General features: G+C 39.3%; 1 protein-coding gene across 2 annotated transcripts in view; it reads left to right on the forward strand.

The window, feature by feature from the left end:
* The window catches only part of BMS1 (BMS1 ribosome biogenesis factor), a 43,874-nt gene extending 27,029 nt beyond the window's left edge, over positions 1-16,845 (forward strand). For both annotated transcript variants that reach the window (XM_059900125.1, XM_059900126.1), the window contains exons 14-23: positions 6,648-6,721; positions 7,321-7,497; positions 10,456-10,644; positions 10,733-10,913; positions 11,114-11,172; positions 11,969-12,091; positions 12,859-13,006; positions 13,336-13,511; positions 15,610-15,771; positions 16,304-16,845. In XM_059900125.1, the coding sequence (XP_059756108.1) occupies positions 6,648-6,721; positions 7,321-7,497; positions 10,456-10,644; positions 10,733-10,913; positions 11,114-11,172; positions 11,969-12,091; positions 12,859-13,006; positions 13,336-13,511; positions 15,610-15,771; positions 16,304-16,534 (1,520 nt within the window). In that variant the 3' untranslated portion in view covers positions 16,535-16,845. The remainder of the gene's footprint in view (positions 1-6,647; positions 6,722-7,320; positions 7,498-10,455; positions 10,645-10,732; positions 10,914-11,113; positions 11,173-11,968; positions 12,092-12,858; positions 13,007-13,335; positions 13,512-15,609; positions 15,772-16,303) is intronic.
* The last annotated feature ends 1,399 nt before the right edge of the window (positions 16,846-18,244 follow it).

The raw sequence follows: 18,244 nt of genomic DNA on the forward strand, positions 1-18,244 counted from the left end.
ACAGGGTCCCCTTTTCTCCACACCCTCTCCAGCATTTATTGTTTGTAGGCTTTTTGATGATGGCCATTCTGACTGGTGTGAGGTGATATACCTCATTTTAGTTTTGATTTGCATTTCTCTAATAATTAGTGATGCTGAGCAGCTTTTCATGTGCCTCTTGGCCATCTGTATGTCTTCTTTGGTGAAATGTCTATTTAGGTCTTCCGCCCATTTTTAATTGGGTTGTTTGGGGGTTTTTTGATATTGAGCTCCATGAGCTGTTTGTATATTTTGGAGATTAGTCCTTTGTGCTTCATTTGCAAATATTTTCTCCCATTCTGAGGGTTGTGTTTTAGTCTTGTTTATGGTTTCCTTTGCTGTGCAAAAGCTTTTAAGTTTCATTAGGTCCCATTTGTGTTTTTTGTTTTTATTTTCATTACTTTAGGAGGTGTGTCAAAAAAGAACTTGCTGTGGTTTATGTCAAAGAGTGTTTTTCCTATGTTTTCCTCTAGGAGTTTTATAGTGTCTGGTCTTATATTTAGGTCTTTAATCCATTTGGAGTTTATTTTTGTGTATGGTGTTAGGTAGTGTTCTAATTTCATTCTTTTACATGTAGCTGTCCACTTTTCCCAGCATCACTTATTAAAGAGGCTGTCTTTTCTCCATTGTATGTTCTTGCCTACTTTGTCGTAAATTAGGTGACTATATGTGTGTGGGTTTATCTCTGTGCTTTCTATCCTGTACCATTGATCTATATTTCTGTTTTTTGTGCCAGTACCGTACTGTCTTGATGACTGTAGCTTTGTAGTATAGTTTGAAGTCAGGGAGCCTGATTCCTCCAGCTCCGTTTTTCTTTCTCAAGATTGCTGTGGCTATTTGGAGTCTTTTGTGTTTCCATACGAATTGTAAAATTTTTTGTTCTAATTCTGTGAAGAATGCCATTGGTAGTTTGGTAGGGATTGCATTGAATCTGTAGATTGCTTTGGGCAGTATAGTCATTTTCACAATATTGATTCTTCCAATCCAAGAACATGGTATATTTTTCCATCTGTTTATGTCATCTTTGATTTCTTTCATCAGTGTTTTATAGTTTTCTGAGTACAAGTCTTTCACCTCTTTAGGTAGGTTTATTCTTAGGTATTTTATTCTTTTTGTTGCATTGGTAAATGGGAGTGTTTCCTTAATTTCTCTTTCTGATTTTTCACTGTTAGTGTATTGGAAGGCCAGAGATTTCTGTGCATTAATTTTGTATCCTGCAACCTTACTAAATTCATTGATTAGTTCTAGTAGTTTTCTGGTGGCATCTTTAGGATTTTCTATGTATAGTATCATGTCATCTGCAAACAGTGACAGTTTTACTTCCTCTTTTCCAATTTGTATTCCTTTTATTTCTTTTTTTTTCTGATTGCTGTGGCTAGGACTTCCAAAACTATGTTGAATAAGAGTGGCGAGAGTGGACATCCTTGCCTTGTTCCTGATCTTAGTGGAAATGCTTTCAGTTTTTCACCATTGAGTATGATGTTTGCTATGGGTTTGTCATTTATGGCCTTTATTATGTTGAGGTAGTTTCCCTCTATGCCTATTTTCTGGAGAGTTTTTATCATAAATGGTGTTGAATTTTGTCAAAAGCTTTTTCTGCGTCTTTTGAGGTGATCATATGGTTTTTATTCTTCAATTTGTTAATATGGTGTATCACATTGATTGATTTGCGTATATTGAAGAATCCTTGCATCCCTGGGATAAATCCCACTTGATCATGGTGTATGATCCTTTTAACGTGTTGTTGGATTCTGTTTGCTAGTATTTTGTTCAGAATTTTTGCATCTGTATTCATCAGTGATATTGGTCTGTAATTTTCTTTTTTTGTGATATCTTTGTCTGGTTTTGGTATCAGGGTGATGGTGGTTTCATAAAACGAATTTGGGAGTATTCCTCCCTCTGCAATTTTTTGGAAGAGGTTGAGAAGGATGGGTGTTAGATCTTCTCTAAATGTTTAATAGAATTCGCCTGTGAAGCCATCTGGTCCTGGACTTTTGTTTGTTAGAAGATTTTTAATTACAGTTTCAATTTCATTACTTGTGATACGTCTGTTTATGTTTTCTAATTCTTCCTGGTTCAGTCTTGGTAAATTGTACCTTTCCAAGAATTTGTACATTTCTTTGTGGTTGTCCATTTTATTGGCATATAGTTGTTTGTAGTAGTCTCTTAAAATCCTTTGTATTTCTGCATTGTCAGTTGTGATTTCTTCTTTTTCATTTCTAATTTTGTTGATTTGTGTCCTCTCCCTTTTTTTCTTGATGAGTCTGGCTAAAGGTTTATCAATTTTGTTTATCTTCTCAAAGAACCAACTTTTAGTTTTATTGATCTTTGCTTTTGTTTCCTCCATTTCTATTTCATTTATTTCTGCTATGATATTTATGATTTCTTTCCTTCTACTGACTTTGGGTTTTCTTTGTTCTTCTTTCTCTAGTTGCTTTAGATGTAAGGTTAGATAGTTTATTTGAGATTTTTCTTGTTTCTTGAGGTAGGATTGTATTGATATAAACTTCCGTCTTAGAACTGCTTTTGCTGCATCCCATAGGTTTTGGGTCGTTGTTTTTTAGTTATCATTTGTTTCTGTGTATTCTTCTATTTCTTTGATTTCTTCAGTGATCTCTTGGTCATATAGTAGCACACTGTTTAGCTTCCATGTATTTGTTTTTTACAGGTTTTTTCCTTTAATTGATTTCCAGTCTCATAGCACTGTGGTCAGAAAAGATGCTTGGTACGATTTCAATTTTCTTAAATTTTCTGAGGCTTGATTTGTGACCCAAGGTATGATCTGTCCTGGAAAATGTTCCGTGTGCACTTGAGAAAAAAGTGTATTCTGCCAATTTTGGGTGTAATGTCCTATAGATATCAATTAAATCTATCTAGTGTATTTTGTCATCTAAAGCTTGTGCTTCCTTACTTATTTTCTTTTTTGATGAACTGTCCATTGGTGTAAGTGGGGTGTTAAAGTCCCCTACTATTATTGTGTTACTGTCGATTTCCCCTTTTATGGTTGATAGCATTTGCCTTATGTATTGAGGTGCTTCTGTGTTGGGTGCATAGATATTTATAATTGTTATATCTTCTTCTTGGATTGATCCCTTGATCATTATGTAGTGTCCTTCCTTATCTCTTGTAACAGTCTTTATTTTAAAATCTATTTTATCTGATACAAGTATTGCTACTCTAGCTTTCTTTTGATTTCCATTTGCATAGAATATCTTTTTCCATCCCTTCCCTTTCAGTCTGTATGTGTCCCTAGGTCTGAATTGGGTCTCTTGTAGACAGCATATATATGGGTCTTGTTGTTTTTGTATCCATTCAGCCAGCCTGTGTCTTTTGTTTGGAGTATTTAATCCATTTACATTCAAGGTTATTATCGATATGTATGTTCCTATTACCATTTTCTTAATTGTTTTGGGTTTGTTTTTGTGGGTCTTTTTCTTCTCTTGTGTTTCCCGCCTAGAGAAGTTCCTTTAGCACTTGTTGTAAAGTTGGTTTGGTGGTGCTGAATTCTTAGCTTTTGTTTGAAAAGCTTTTGATTTCTCTGTCGAATCTGAATGAGATCCTTGCTGGGTAGAGTAATCTTGGTTGTAGGTTTTTCTCTTTCATCACTTTAAATGTATATCCTTCCATTCCCTTCTGGCCTGCAGAGTTCCTGCTGAAAAATCAGCTGATAACGTTATGGGGATTCCTTTGTATGTTATTTTTTGGTTTTCCCTTGCTGCTTTTAATATTTTTTCTTGGAATTTAATTTTTGTTAGTTTGATTAATATGTGTCTTGGTGTGTTTCTCCTAGGGATTATCCTTTATGGGACTCTCTGTGCTTCCTGGACTTGGGTGACTATTTCCTTTCCCATGTTAGGGAAGTTTTCCATTATAATCTCTTCAAATATTTTCTTAGACCCTTTCTTTTTCTCTTCTTCTTCTGGGGCCCCTATAATTCAAATGTTGGTGCATTTAGCGTTGTCCCAGAGGTCTCTTTGTCTTCAGTTCTTTTCATTCTTTTCTCTTTATTCTGCTTCTCGGCAGTTATTTCCAGCATTTTGTCTTCCAGCTCACTTATTCGTTCTTCTGCCTCAGTTATTCTGTTATTGATTCCTTCTAGTGTATGTTTCATTTTAGTTATTGTGTTGTTCATCTCTGTTTGTTCTTTAGTTCTTCTAGCTCTTTGTTAAACATTTCTTGAATTTTCTCAATCTGCGCCTCCATTCTATTTCCGAGATTCTGGATCATCTTTACTATCATTACTCTGAATTCTTTTTCAGGTAGGTTCCCTATTTCCTCTTCATTTACTTGGTTTTGTAGGTTTTTACTTTGTTCCTTCATCTTGACACTTGACATATTGTTTTGTCGTCTCTCTTTTTTTTTTTTAATGGGTGGGATTGTATTCCTGTTTTACTGGTTGTTTGGCCTAAGGCTTCCAGCACTGGAGTTTGTAAGCTGTTGGGTAGAGCTCGGTCTTTGTGCTGAGATGAGGACCTCTGGGAGACCTCACTGTGATGAATATTCCCTGGGGTATGAGGTTTTCTGTTACTCCAGTGGTTCGGACTCGGAGTTCCAACCACAGGAGCTCTGGCCCAACCCCCGGCTTGTGAACCAAGATCCTGCAAGCCTCGTGGGGTGGCAAAAAAAAAAAAAAGAAAAAGGAAAAAGAAAAAAGGAGCAGAACAATAACAAAGAGAAAAAAAATAAAATAAGATTAGAAAACTAACAGATATGTAAGAAAGAATAAAAAAATGAAAATATAGATTAAACAACAACCGGAAAGTAAAAGAGAACCACAGTAGTAAAAAAGAGGAGTTAAAAAAAAAAAAAAAAAAAGCCAGACAAGGCCTTGGCTATGGGGGTGGGGCTTATGCAGGGGCAGGGTTTAGGTGGTGGGTGGGGCCTATGCTTAGAACCCACAGGGCTGGAACAGGCCCTGTGGGGTGGTGGGGGGTGGGGCTTAGGCTTAACGCAGCAGGAGGTGCCAGGAGTGCCTCTGTCCCTGGAGGGCGCAGTACCAGGTCCAGGACCCCAGCAGGCTCACTGGGCCTGAGTGGGCAGGGGAAATGCTAGGTGCCTTCCCCCGAGTCCTCCGATCCCGGAGGACCCCTCCCCATTGGCTTCTCTTGTCCCCCCCCCACCCCCACCCTGCCCCATGCCCCTAGGACCCACGCAGCAGGAGAGGGCTCCGGAAGACAGGGGACCAGACCCCAACAGGCTTCCTGGAGCCAATTGGGCGGGGGAAATGCCCATGGTGCTTCCCCTGATCCCCCGGCCCCAGAGGGTCCCCCCTGTCCACCTCTCCTCCTCTTCCCTTCTTCCCCCTCCTCCCTCCCTCCCATGCCCCTAGGACCCATGAGGCCAGAGGGGGCCCTGGAGAACGAGAACGGATGACTAGGCTGAGAGCCCAGCAGGCTTCCCAGGGCCGAGTGGGTGGGGGAAATGCCCATGGCACCTTCCCTGATCCTCTGGTCTTGGAGGACCCCAACATCTCGCCTCTCCTCCCCGCACCTCCCTCCTATACCCCTGGGATCTACGCGGACTGGAGGGGGCCTTGGAGGGAGGAGGACCTGGCCCGGGAGCCCCACAGGCCTCCCAGGGCCCAATTGGACAGGGGAAATGCCTGATCCTCCGAGCCCCTGAGGGTCCCTCTAGACGTGGGAACCCCTCCCCCATCCCAGCCACCCCCTCGGGGTGCCATTCCTGTCCGACCTCCACTTCTCCTCCCCTCTCACTCCCCCATGTCCTACCCAGTTGCTCGGGCGTTCCTCCCGTCATCTTGGGCGTCGAGGGTCCCCACCAGCGTCCCACTGGCACCCTAGTTGTGTCTCCATGTGTCCTTTAAAAAGCATATTAAAGCTTAAAATTTTTTTAAACTAAAGTTCTAGTACATTTCTTGTTAGGATTATTCCTAAGTACTTTATCCTTTTTTGTTTTTTATTACAAATGAAATCTTCCAACCTTTTATATGTCCTTTGGTTCTTTGGCTCTTTCTTATATGAAAATGTTTTGATACCTTTCTAAATGTTGCCTCCCAGAGTTTTAACTTGCCTGTTTCTTTTAAGGGTAGGATCCATAACTAAACTTAGAGCTCCAAAAACAAATAAATGAGCTCTTCTTATGGGCTTGACATTGTTTTGGATACTACTGTTACTCTAAATGCTGTATTTTGTGTAATCTCAGATCTTCCCTAGGTATGTCACATGGTTGTGCTGTGTTGATCTTATTGTTGAGACTCTTTTTCATATGTGCTGTTATCATGCCATGACTTTTCAAGTCACTCTTTGAACTGTTGGTTTGGGGACTGACATGCAGGGCCACGCATGCCACCTCTGTATGCATCTCTGCTACAGAATGTTCATCACCTATCCTGGAAAAATAGCTTGTGGCTAAGTGGCATTTTGAAGTAGAATATGGAAAAGTGGATTGGGCCCATTTCCTTAACCTAAACAGGTGATGAAATACTGACAAAATTTAACAAGAAAACGAAGGCTGTGTAAGTGCGGGATTCTTTAGGGTTGTGTAGCAATAAGCACAGTAAAAATGAAGTTTGAGATGCCAAGCACTTAGGCCACTTGGTGCTGGGTGGTGCTAGAGTGTCACGTGCAGGCCCTACTTACAGGGGAGTCATTTGGATGTTCTTTTCCCAGAGGAGCTCTATGGTGACTTTGAAGACCTGGAAACAGGGGACGTGCACAAGGGAAAATCAGGCCCAGATACTCAGGTATGACTTGGCCATGGCCAGCCATCAGCCACTGGTCCTTGATCTGTGGTCAGTATGTTCTGCAAGAGGCCCCATATGAGATGGATGGATTCCTTCCTAAAAGTGAAGAGGGTGGGAACGGACCAAAAGTTGTTGGTTTATTTGTTATTGTTAATTTTTTTGAGTGATACCTATTACCTCTTCTTCTTATTATGATTCTTCAGTCATTGAAAGTTTTAGCTCCTGGGTCACTGTCTTGCCATCATTCTCCTCCACTTAATTTTAAGTGCCGTTTTAAAAAAAAAATAATTCCCTGTCCTCCCTAATATTTGTTTAGAACAGTATCTGGGAGCATCTGGGTTGGGAACAGTTGCTATTATTTTTATTCATGTTTGGCATTCCCAGCCATATTAAGGAATGGCAGCTAATTGTAATGCAGATGTCTAAATGTCTCTTGTTGCAGTACATGTTATTTAGAGACAAAGGCTGTTTTATTTTGTTTTCATGATGATCATAACTAAGATTTTCGCAGCTCAAATAGAACTTTTAAAATCTGCCTTAATGTTTAAAGAAGAGGTCTCCACAAATTTTTACAAAATTTTCTCTTCTGGAAATTTAAGGTTGAAGATGTGGAGGAAGAAGTTAAAGAAGAAGTTGACCCCAATGCAGAGGAAAGTGCTAAGAAAAAGCATTTGGATAAAAAGAGAAAATTGAAAGAGATGTTTGATGCAGAATATGATGAAGGAGAAAACACATACTTTGATGATCTTAAAGGAGAAATGCAGAAACAAGCACAGGTGAGAAAACTCAGTTCCTATCAGCCTCATTTCAGGGCTGTAATAGTGCTGTGAATATGTAACTTTGATTAGGTCTTTGCTCCCTGCCTGCTTCTGGGCCTCCTGTTTGGGCTCCTAGGTCAAGATGCAAATAGGTGTGTTTATTCATGCAGTTATCTAATTGTTTCTTCAGTCAGACATTCACCAGAAAAATATCAGTGTCTATTTTGTACCAAGCATTAAATGTTGCTGAAGCAGAAATGGCTGAGACACGGCCACCATTTTTGAGGATCTTACAGAGAGGTGATTTGAGACAGTGTGTTTATTTACATGCAAGCATTGCCTTAGTATTCTGATTACTACTCCCTGGAACCGTAATTGAATAATTTGAATGTATACGTGCTCTCTGGGGATGGTTTTCTGAAAACCCATCTTGGTCAGAGTTCAGAGGATACTTCGAATGTAAGGTCAGGTGCAAAGATAAAGGGAGCCTGTGGAATGCTGAAAGGGAGATAGTGTGGCCCTGCCGTCTGGGGATGCTGAGCAGGCTGTTTGAGATGATGAACTGACTCTGAAGGAGACACAGAGATGTGTACAGTTGATGGCAAGTGTTTGAGATGCGCTTTGACAAGTGGGGCCACCAAGAATCCCTGTAAACGGGAGCATACCTTAATATGTCTTCTGCAGATTAAGTATATGATTTGTGAAAATGCAGCTGACAGGGTTTGCTCAACCTAGGTCTTCATCTAGTCAAAGAAGTATCTCCTGGTTAGTCATTAACATAGTGATTCAAAGTGTGTACTGACCTTTGATAGAAGTGACTAGGAAATGTAAGGCAGGTTCTGAAGTCTTTGCTTTAGGCCATTTATAATTTAAAATCACCTAGGGGCTTCCCTGGTGGCGCAGTGGTTAAGAATCCACCTGCCAGTGCAGGGGACACGGGTTCGATCCCTGATCCGGGACGATCCCACATGCTGCAGAGCAGCTAAGCCCGTGCGCCACAACTACTGAGCCTGTGCTCTATAGCCCATGAGCCACAACTACTGAAGCCTGCGCGCCTAGAGCCCGTGCTCCGCAACAAGAGAAGCCACCGCAATGAGAAGCCCGTGCACCGCAATGAAGAGTAGCCCCCTCAAAAAAAAAAAAAAAAAAAGAGTAGCCCCTGCTCGCCGCAACTAGAGAAAGCCCTTGCGTGCACAGCAACGAAGACCCAACGCAACCAAAAAATAATAATAATAAAATAAAATCACCTAAAACCTTGTGGGTCATTGTAAAGAACTTCGAATTTTTTACTCTGAATGAAATGGGGGTCCATTGGGTGTTTTGAGTAGAGGAGAGACATGCATGATCTGCTTACCCCTTGAAAAGATTACCCTGGCACAAGTTCAGTAAGATTAACATGACTTACACTGGGGAGGGGGTGGGGGTTTGCAGTGATGAGAGGAAAGAAAGAGTCAAATTCTGGCTATACTTTTTTTTGAAAGGTAGATCAATAGGATTTCCTGGTGGATTAAATGTGAGATGTGTGAGAGGGGAGATAAGGATGACTTACTGGAGAGATTGGGTTGTCATCAGTAAGATAGGAAAGCCTTTCATTGATGTCAGTCTACCTGGGAAGGTGAAGTTTGGATCTGTTAGGTTTGAGATACCTTTCAGACAAGAGGAGTGTCAGGTGGTCAGTTCTGGAGAGCTGTTGAGGCCAGGGACTTAAATGTGATGTACTCAGGATCTGGGTGCTTTTTAAAACTATGAGATAGGTGGAATGACCTGGGGAGTGAGCATGGAGTCAGGAGAGGAGAGGACCAGGACTGGGTACTTCAGGAGACTAGGCAGAGACAAGGAAGCAGCAGTGGAGACTGCGCAGCTCTCAGGAGATAGAAGAAATGTAAGAGGACATGAAGTATGCTGGAAGCCACTGTAGAAGGAAGTGATAAATTGTTTCAAATCCTGCTGATGTGTTAACTACAGTGAAGACAGAATTGAGCACTGGATTAAGCACATGGAGGCCTTTAGTGACTTTGGCAAGCATTTCAATGGAGTATTGGTTCAAGTCCAGTTTTAGGGGATTTATGAGAATATGAGCAGCGTAACTGGAACCAGACTTTAGAAAACTTCTGTGGCATTTTGCTTCAGAGATAAGCAGAGAAATGGGGCAGTAGTGAGAGGAAGTGGAGTCAAAAGGTTTTAAGATGAGAGAAATAACAGGAAAGATTTGTTGGAATAAAGTCCAACAAGAGTGGATGATCTAGGGTGCAAGTAAAGCTTGGCATTAAATAGAGGCATGGATAATCTCTAACAGCTGCCTAGTAGAGCTTCCTGTGATTAAGGAAATGTGTATCTTACTGTCTAATATTGTAGCCACCTAGCCACATGTTGCTACTGACCACTTGAAATACAGTTAATGTGATTAAATGACTGAATTTTAAATTTTTATTTAATTTCAACTTAAATAGCCATGTGTGGCTACTATACTGAACAGTGCAGAGCTGTAATAAAAGGCTGAATATGGGTGTAAACCCTGGTAGAGGGGCTAACTGTGGAAGTTCTTTTAGGTTGCTTAAATTTTGAGTGAATTAGGAAACAGTCAACAGCTGAGAGTGAGGATGAGGGAGGAGGTACTGGGTGTTTGATGAAAAGAGAAAAAGTGTGAAATAATTGGGAGAGTAAGAAAAGAAAGTGTGGATGGGGAGGTTCAGAGTGTTTGTCGACCAACATTAAGGGCTGCTTTCAGAGTTGTTTGTATTTACTGTAGTATAGCTTGGAGCAACAGAGAAGAAAACAGTTGGGGCATATCCTGAACAAACTGTATAGATAAAACATACATTATTTTTAATTAGGATAAAGCCTAAATAATTCTGTACATGGTTCCTTTATTTAGAAATTGCTCTTTTTTTTAAATGTTAATCTTACATTTATTAAAAGTAACAACATTATGGGTTTTTAATTGTTTTTGGGTTTTTTTCCCCCTCTCATGTATAGCTTAACCGGGCAGAATTCGAAGATCAAGATGATGAAGCCAGAGTTCAGTATGAGGGTTTTCGACCTGGGATGTATGTCCGAATTGAGATAGAAAACGTCCCCTGTGAATTCGTGCTTAACTTTGACCCACATTACCCAATTATTTTGGGTGGTTTGGGCAATAGTGAGGGCAATGTTGGATATGTACAGGTAGGTACCCTTCACTGTATGCTTAACGATTGAGGTTCTTTGGTCATACTTGTACCAGTAATCTTACTGAAATCTCTTCTCCTTTCAGATGCGTCTGAAGAAACATCGTTGGTATAAGAAAATCCTCAAGTCCCGAGATCCAGTCATTTTTTCTGTAGGGTGGAGGAGGTTTCAGACCATCCCACTTTATTATATTGAAGACCACAATGGAAGACAAAGGCTTCTGAAATACACCCCACTGCACATGCATTGTGGAGCAACCTTTTGGGGTAAAAAGGGATTAGAATAAACTTGCTTGTAGGTTAATTTAAATCTTTTAGTCTTTATCATTATAGTTTTGCTTTTTTCCTTTCATGAAATCCCAATTCATAAGATTTTTCTCTTTTTTTTGGATTGGAGTATATATGTAAAGCAGAATCCAGAATGTGTGGTTCACTGTATTTTTTTTTTTTTTCCTGTTTCCTTTAAGGTCCTATCACTCCACAGGGTACTGGGTTCTTGGCAATACAGTCTGTCAGTGGCGTAATGGTAACTATCTTTGATGGTTTATTTTATAGATTGTGTTTGAGAAATAATGTCTTGATTATGGAATATGTACCTGAAACTTTAAGTTGAAAATTATTCAAGTATTTATAGTAAACTTCTCTTTGCTTTTAATTTTCCTGCTTTTAATTTTGCTTTTAAGTAAGGTGTGGGAGTAGAGAAGAGGGAAATAGAAGAATTGTAATGGTACTGATGACATTTTATATTTTTATGCTTTTATGCTTTTATATTTTATGCTTTTTAATATTTTTCTAAAAATATTTAAGCAGTGCTCACTATGAGCTAACCACTCGACTAGGTTCTGGCATACATTGGATACCAGCTAGACATAAGACTACCCCCTAGTAATCTGGTTTAGCAAGGTATGTTCACACAGTCTTCATTTGACCAATCAGAGCAGGTTTTATTGGCCTCATTTAACAGAAAAGAAAACAAAATAATGGGCAAATGGAATCCATCCTGAATGTCCAAAATTTAATTTCTCAAACATTTTAGCCAAATTTTCATATTCCCTTTCATTCATTCATCTTTGTGAAACTGTGTTACTATGAAATCACCCTCAGGAAAATGCTCAAGATATCATTAATTTTGGCGTACATGTATTATAGTTTCAGATAGCTTTTGTTAAAATACTGTTTTGCATGTTCATATATTCTTTCTTACTTTTTCTTAGGTGATTGTAAGTGAACTGCACTTTGGTAATTTGTTGCATTACAGAGAAATGTAGTTCTTCTCTTGCTGACATTATTCCTGTATTCACATTTTGGGGGTTCCTTTTTAGGCTGATTTCCGGATAGCTGCCACAGGAGTTGTCCTTGATCTGGATAAATCTATAAAAATTGTGAAGAAATTAAAGCTAACTGGTTTTCCATATAAAATTTTCAAGAACACTTCATTCATTAAGGTATATATATATATCTGTATATTCATATGCTTATAAATGTGTATATTGTTAAAGGAGGAATGAAATATTCTAATATAGGTCTAAGATATAGTTCTAATGTTTTCAGAAAACTATTTGAAATCTTTTATAAACTTGGTCTTTGATATTTTTAGTTTACTTCTTTATATTTTATATTCTTTATATTTAGTTTACTTCTTTAGATTTCTGAGCATATTTAAGTAACACAGAGCAGTATAACATGGGAGGGTAGTTTGAGCAACATTAATTGAAAATTTCATCAGTAGAGGGTGTTTCCATTAAAAACACAGAGTTAAGATGATCATAAAATGTCCTTATAATATAAGGTAATACTACCATCAGCATTTATCTTGTTGTCTCTTTATTTTCTGAGTGTGTGCACCTAAGTAATAGGATATGAACTGTCGTCAAACCCTGTGAGATGACAGCAAAGGCCATCTAGGCCAGTTCAGACCAATAAATATCTTTTTGATCTTCTTTTCTACAAAGATAGCAGTGATGAACATGTTAATGAGCCCACAGTAGAGTCTTAATTAGTGTTATTTCAGGGAAGATAGAGTTGTATTCCTTTTGACCTAGTAATTCCACCTTTAGGGGGAAAAATATAGTTGATTTTTTTATCACCTTTCAATGAATTATTTATTGTTTTTTAACCAAGGATATATTTATGAACTAAGAAGTAAAATATCTGACTTTGTGTGTATGTATTTTTTTAATATATATATGTATATGTATATATATACCTGTAGGGAATGTTTAATTCTGCTTTGGAAGTGGCCAAATTTGAAGGTGCTGTGATTCGAACTGTCAGTGGAATAAGGGGACAGATCAAGAAGGCGCTCCGGGCTCCAGAAGGAGCTTTCCGGGCCACCTTTGAGGATAAACTGCTGATGAGTGGTAAATATCCTTTGTGGTGTGTTCTTAACAGCATGTTACCTACCATTCACTATTGATTTCTAGCCAGTGTGAACTATAGGTGGTAGTTTAGGTCTTTAGAAACAGGAGTCAGCTGTAGCTCTCCCCAGCTGGAGCATCTTGTGTACCACTCCCAGCCACACCCAGAAAAAGCTTTGTGTTATTCAAAAGTAGTTCACTTGGTGAAGTCTCTCTTCAAATACTGTGCAACCAGCTAGAGAAGTTTGGAGTGAATATTTTGTTCTTTTGTTTACCAAGATGGATATGAATCTTCTTTTGAAAATGTTAATGTAAATTTCCTCTCTTTCCAGACATTGTCTTCATGAGAACTTGGTATCCTGTCTCTGTTCCAGCCTTCTATAACCCAGTAACATCTTTGTTGAAACCAGCTGGTGAGAAAGACACCTGGTCAGGAATGCGGACAACTGGTCAACTCCGGCTCTCCCATGGCATCAAACTAAAGGCCAGCAAGGATTCTCTGTATAAGGTACAATCAATCACCCATGTGCTCTGTAGATGGGTGTCACCCAGAAGCTTCATATGTAATGTTTCTTGTGGTTTGAATTTTCAAGTAGAAAGTCTAACATTAAATTTGAATGAACATGTTGTACATTCCTAGACTATTTTGGAAGGAACACAGGACAAGTGGTAATAGTGGTTTTCTGTGGATTGGAAAGGAGACTTAAACTTTTCACTGTATATACCTCTTTTGAACTTTTTTTTTGTACTATATACATGTATTAATTTGAAAAACATTAATGTACTGATTCTTATTGAAGCAAGGGGGAGGGGTTTTTTGAGAGTTTTAATAAACTTTTTATTGAAGTGTTAACATACACACAGAAAAGTACACAAATAATAAGTGTATACAGCTCATTGAATTTTAGCATACCTAAGTTGCCATCACCTGGATCAAGCAATAGAATTACCAGCACAATAGAAGTCCCCCTTGTGACCTCTCCCAGTCACGACCCCACCTCCACCTCAGAGATAGCCGCTATCCCAACTCCTGACATGGAAATTCCTTCTGCCTTTTTTTGAGTTTTATAAAATATACCACATACTGTTTTGCCTGGTTTCTTTCCTTCAGTATTATGAGATTCATCCATGTTCTTGTATATAGCAGACATTTATTTGTTTTTATCGTTGAGTAGAATTTCATTGTATGAGAATGTCGGTTTTATCCATTGACGGACAGTGTTTCGAATTTTTGGCTATTATAAATGCTGCCCTGAACACTTATATGCAACTTGTTTGGTGTGCATGTGCACACAGTTCCGTTGCATAGATCCCCATGGGTGGGATTGCCAGGTTACAGGATACATGTGTTCAACATCAGTGTGTGATCCCTGTAGTATACTGAAATACCAGGTTAGACTTGAACAGCTTATCAGAGTTCTAGTTATTCCACATCCTTTCCAGTAGTTGGCCTCATCAGTGTTTTAAAATGTTAAGTTCTCAGTGCCTGTCTGGATTCCCATTTTCATTCAAGTTTTGGTCTGTGAGAACGTCCATTATTTTGTTCACAGGTTAACAATGCATTTGAAAAGATTTGTTTGTGTTAATGCAAGATATTTAATTGTTTTGTAATAAGAGGGTAATTCAGGGTATTGGTCTGCCATCCTGCTAGAAACAGAAGTTTTCCAGACATTAGTTTTTCTGTAACATAGTTAATAAAATTTGAATCACATTGCCATGAGTTTCTCTTAAAATATACTTCAGGACATAGTACCTGTTGTCCAGTCTGTGGTGCTTACTTGTTTTTGAGAAGGAGATTTCTCTGATTTCTTTCATTCTAAAATATTTTGGTTTCTTAAACAGAGAATATTGAATATTATTGTGGGTGATGTCTTTAACAGTAAATTCATAAAGATACAGCAGACATATTCTCTATATAGTTGTCAACCTTGGTAAAGGTCTAGGGCAAAACTTTCAACTTATTAACTACTTCTGAGGCAGGTAAGAATTTTGATCATCTCAATTTAAGCATAGAATTTGGTTAGCTTGAAAACTGAATGTAGAAGGAGTTTTGCCTTCATTTGTCATTTAAATGTCACTCTTCTCAACCAGCCTTCTATTAGAAACAGAATAAAGTTAAACTTCTTAATGAGAATCAGGGATGGGGGCATTTCAGCTGCTCATTGGAGGAAGAACTATGTCCTTAAATCCAGAGAGGTTTATAGTCAAGATGAAAAGCTAGTTATTCTTGTTAGGCTAGAAAAAACCGTCTCAGTGCCCCAAAGATAAGGCCAGAGTTTTCCATTAACAGAAACTTTGGATCTTTTCATCTGCTCTGTTGAGATCCTATCGTCCATACTGTAGATACTGGGCACAGTTGATTTCTTGGAAGAATTGTAAATATGTATATTCTATATATTCCTTTGTTTTGCCTGCAGCTGTGCATGTCCATTGAGGCAATATATATTTGATGGATGATTGAGTCCTCATTTCTGATGGTCAGCAAACTGTGGTGTTACTGATCTTGTGGAAAAATCAACCCATTGAGAAGATTTTATGCAAGTTTTAAATGCACATAGATCATAATATAAATATGTCACAGTCTTTGTTTTATTTTTCTTGTTCAGCCAATTGTGAGGCAAAAGAAACATTTCAATTCACTGCACATTCCAAAAGCCTTGCAGAAGGCCCTGCCATTTAAGAGCAAGCCCAAGACCCAAGCAAAGGCAGGCAAGATTCCGAAGGACAGACTGAGACCAGCTGTCATACGGGAGCCTCATGAAAGGAAGGTACTGTTGATGGACGGCTTCCAGCATGTTGCATTTAGATGTGAAAATAATGCTTTCAGTAACACACTTGGCATTTTTACTGCATTCTCACTTTTCATTAGGAAAGGATAAGGGCCTGACTTATTCAAGGCACTAGATCTGGAAGTTAGAAGAAAGGCCGGAGTCCATTTCACTTCTTTTGTTTAGTCATGCTCTGCCTTATGCATTTTAATGGGGAATAATAGGCACACAGCTGGCAAATCACTCTTAGTTGTACAGAGTATCCACAGAGTGATTTAACAAAGGTGGTTTTGTGGTCAAGGCCATTATTTAAGTATTTTGCTAAGTAAATATGCTCCTACTTATATTTCCATGCAAATTACAATTTCCTAGTTCAGGATAAATTTTCACTAGGTTAATATTCATTTGGATCATGAATTGATTGTAACTTTGATGCCATCAGCTGTGGTGTTTAGGCCTCCTGAAACTTAGAAGGAAAGCATGCTGTAGCTGTAAGAATATTCTGATGCTCACTGGGTTTTGCCCTTGTCAGATCCTTGCACTGCTGGATGCTCTGAGTACAGTGCACAGTGAGAAGGTGAAGAAAGCCAAGGAGCAACGGCATCTACACAACAAAGAACACTTCAAAGTGAAGCAGAAGGAGGAAGAAGAGAAACTGAAGCGACAGAAGGACCTCAGGAAGAAGCTCTACCGAATTCAGGGTCAGAAAGAAAGAAGAAATCAGAAGTCCAGCCTGAAGGGGCCTGTGGAGCAATTGAAGTGATCTGCAGACAGACAGACAGACAGTCATTTGAATCTGCAGTGATGAATGGTTTCATATATTGCAGTACTTTTAAATAACAAGTCAGGGGAGTGGAGCCTAAGCACAACCTCTTTGTTGGATTTATTGCCTAGACTGTGCCTTTGAGAGGAGAAATGGAGACTGCTGATAGGACGCCTGTTCATTCTCAACATCTGGGTTATGTCAAAACAAAGCAATATAATTTATGGTTTTCTAGATTCCCTCACATTCCTCTTACCTGTCTCAGTTTAATTTTGTGCTACAAAAGTATCATTAAAATATCTTCTTGTTAATTTTGGCTTAGTAGTTTTCATTAGGGATGAATGCTTGATAATTGCTTACTCTACCACCTTCATGATGAGTCTTCCAGAAGGGAAAAAATATTAACTTGAATCCTCAGCATTAAGGTAAAATTTTAGAGAAGGATATATAGTTATTTTTATTTTTTTGTCTGTCATATGTTATATTCTTTGATTATTGACCCTAATGGACATTTTAACATCTTATTTCACATGTTTTTCAAGTTAGTATAATAGCTAGTTAACACTAAATACTGTTTTAATGCTTTTAGACTAGGGATGACATCTGTGGAGGTAGTTAGGCATTCTCTCTGCAGTTCATGTTGATATACCCTCTGGGTCTAAAATGCATGCCTGAGAGACATCAACACCTAGCTGGGAGTGGGTAGAATCATCTAGGAATAGGAAGGGATCAAGATGAAACAGTCAGGTCTTAGTCCAGCGTTCTTTCCATTAATTCAGTATCTTCACATACATCAAAGAACATCACCAAGTCCAACCCGCATATGCAGGCCAGCGCCCAAGAAGCCCAAGTGATCCTGCTGAGATGTCCATTTGACTAAAAGCTGAGCAGGTCCAGCTTAGCAAGGCTGTGCACAGAAGCCAGACGCGTAACTGACATGAACAAAGAGGGCAGCCTGTCTTTCCCAGTGTCTTAGACTACTACACGCAGACTTGACCATCCCAGTACTAGGTGCAGGGAGGGTCTGGGTAGGGCTCCAGGCTCTGCCACTCTTCATGGTGTGACTCTGGGTAAGTTCCTGAGTATCTTGGAGTTTCAAGTTTCTTATCTGTAATATGGCGATGATAAACTAATCTTGCAGTCTGTGAGGATTTAATGAGACAAAATGCAAAGTGACTGGTACAGAACAGATTTTTAAATTTTTTGTTTCTCCTTCTGGTCCCATTTTGAAGAGTTGTATAGGTCTGTGAATTTGAACACTTATATAGGTTTTAAAACATACCTATATATTCATGTAATCAACACCACTGTCAAGATACCAAACAGTCCCGTCTCTCCAAAGCACTTCCTCATGCTACGCAGCCCAAGCCTTCCCCACTTCCCCACTCCCCACTACCGAAATAACTGATGTGTGTTTTTTTTTTTTAAGATTTATTTATTGATTGATTGCTATGATGGGTCTTCGTTTCTGTGCTAGGGCTTTCTCTAGTTGCGGCGAGCGGGGGCCACTCCTCATCTTGGTGCGTGAGCCTCTCACCATCGTGGCCTCTCTTGTTGCAGAGCACAGGCTCCAGACGCGCAGGCTCAGTAGTTGTGGCTCACGGGCCCAGTTGCTCCGCGGCATGTGGGATCCTCCCAGACCAGGGCTCGAACCCGTGTCCCCTGCATTAGCAGGCAGATTCTCAACCACTGCGCCACCAGGGAAACCCT

The sequence above is a fragment of the Balaenoptera ricei genome, chromosome 16 (assembly GCF_028023285.1).
Source record: "Balaenoptera ricei isolate mBalRic1 chromosome 16, mBalRic1.hap2, whole genome shotgun sequence".
NCBI classification, from domain to species: domain Eukaryota; kingdom Metazoa; phylum Chordata; class Mammalia; order Artiodactyla; family Balaenopteridae; genus Balaenoptera; species Balaenoptera ricei.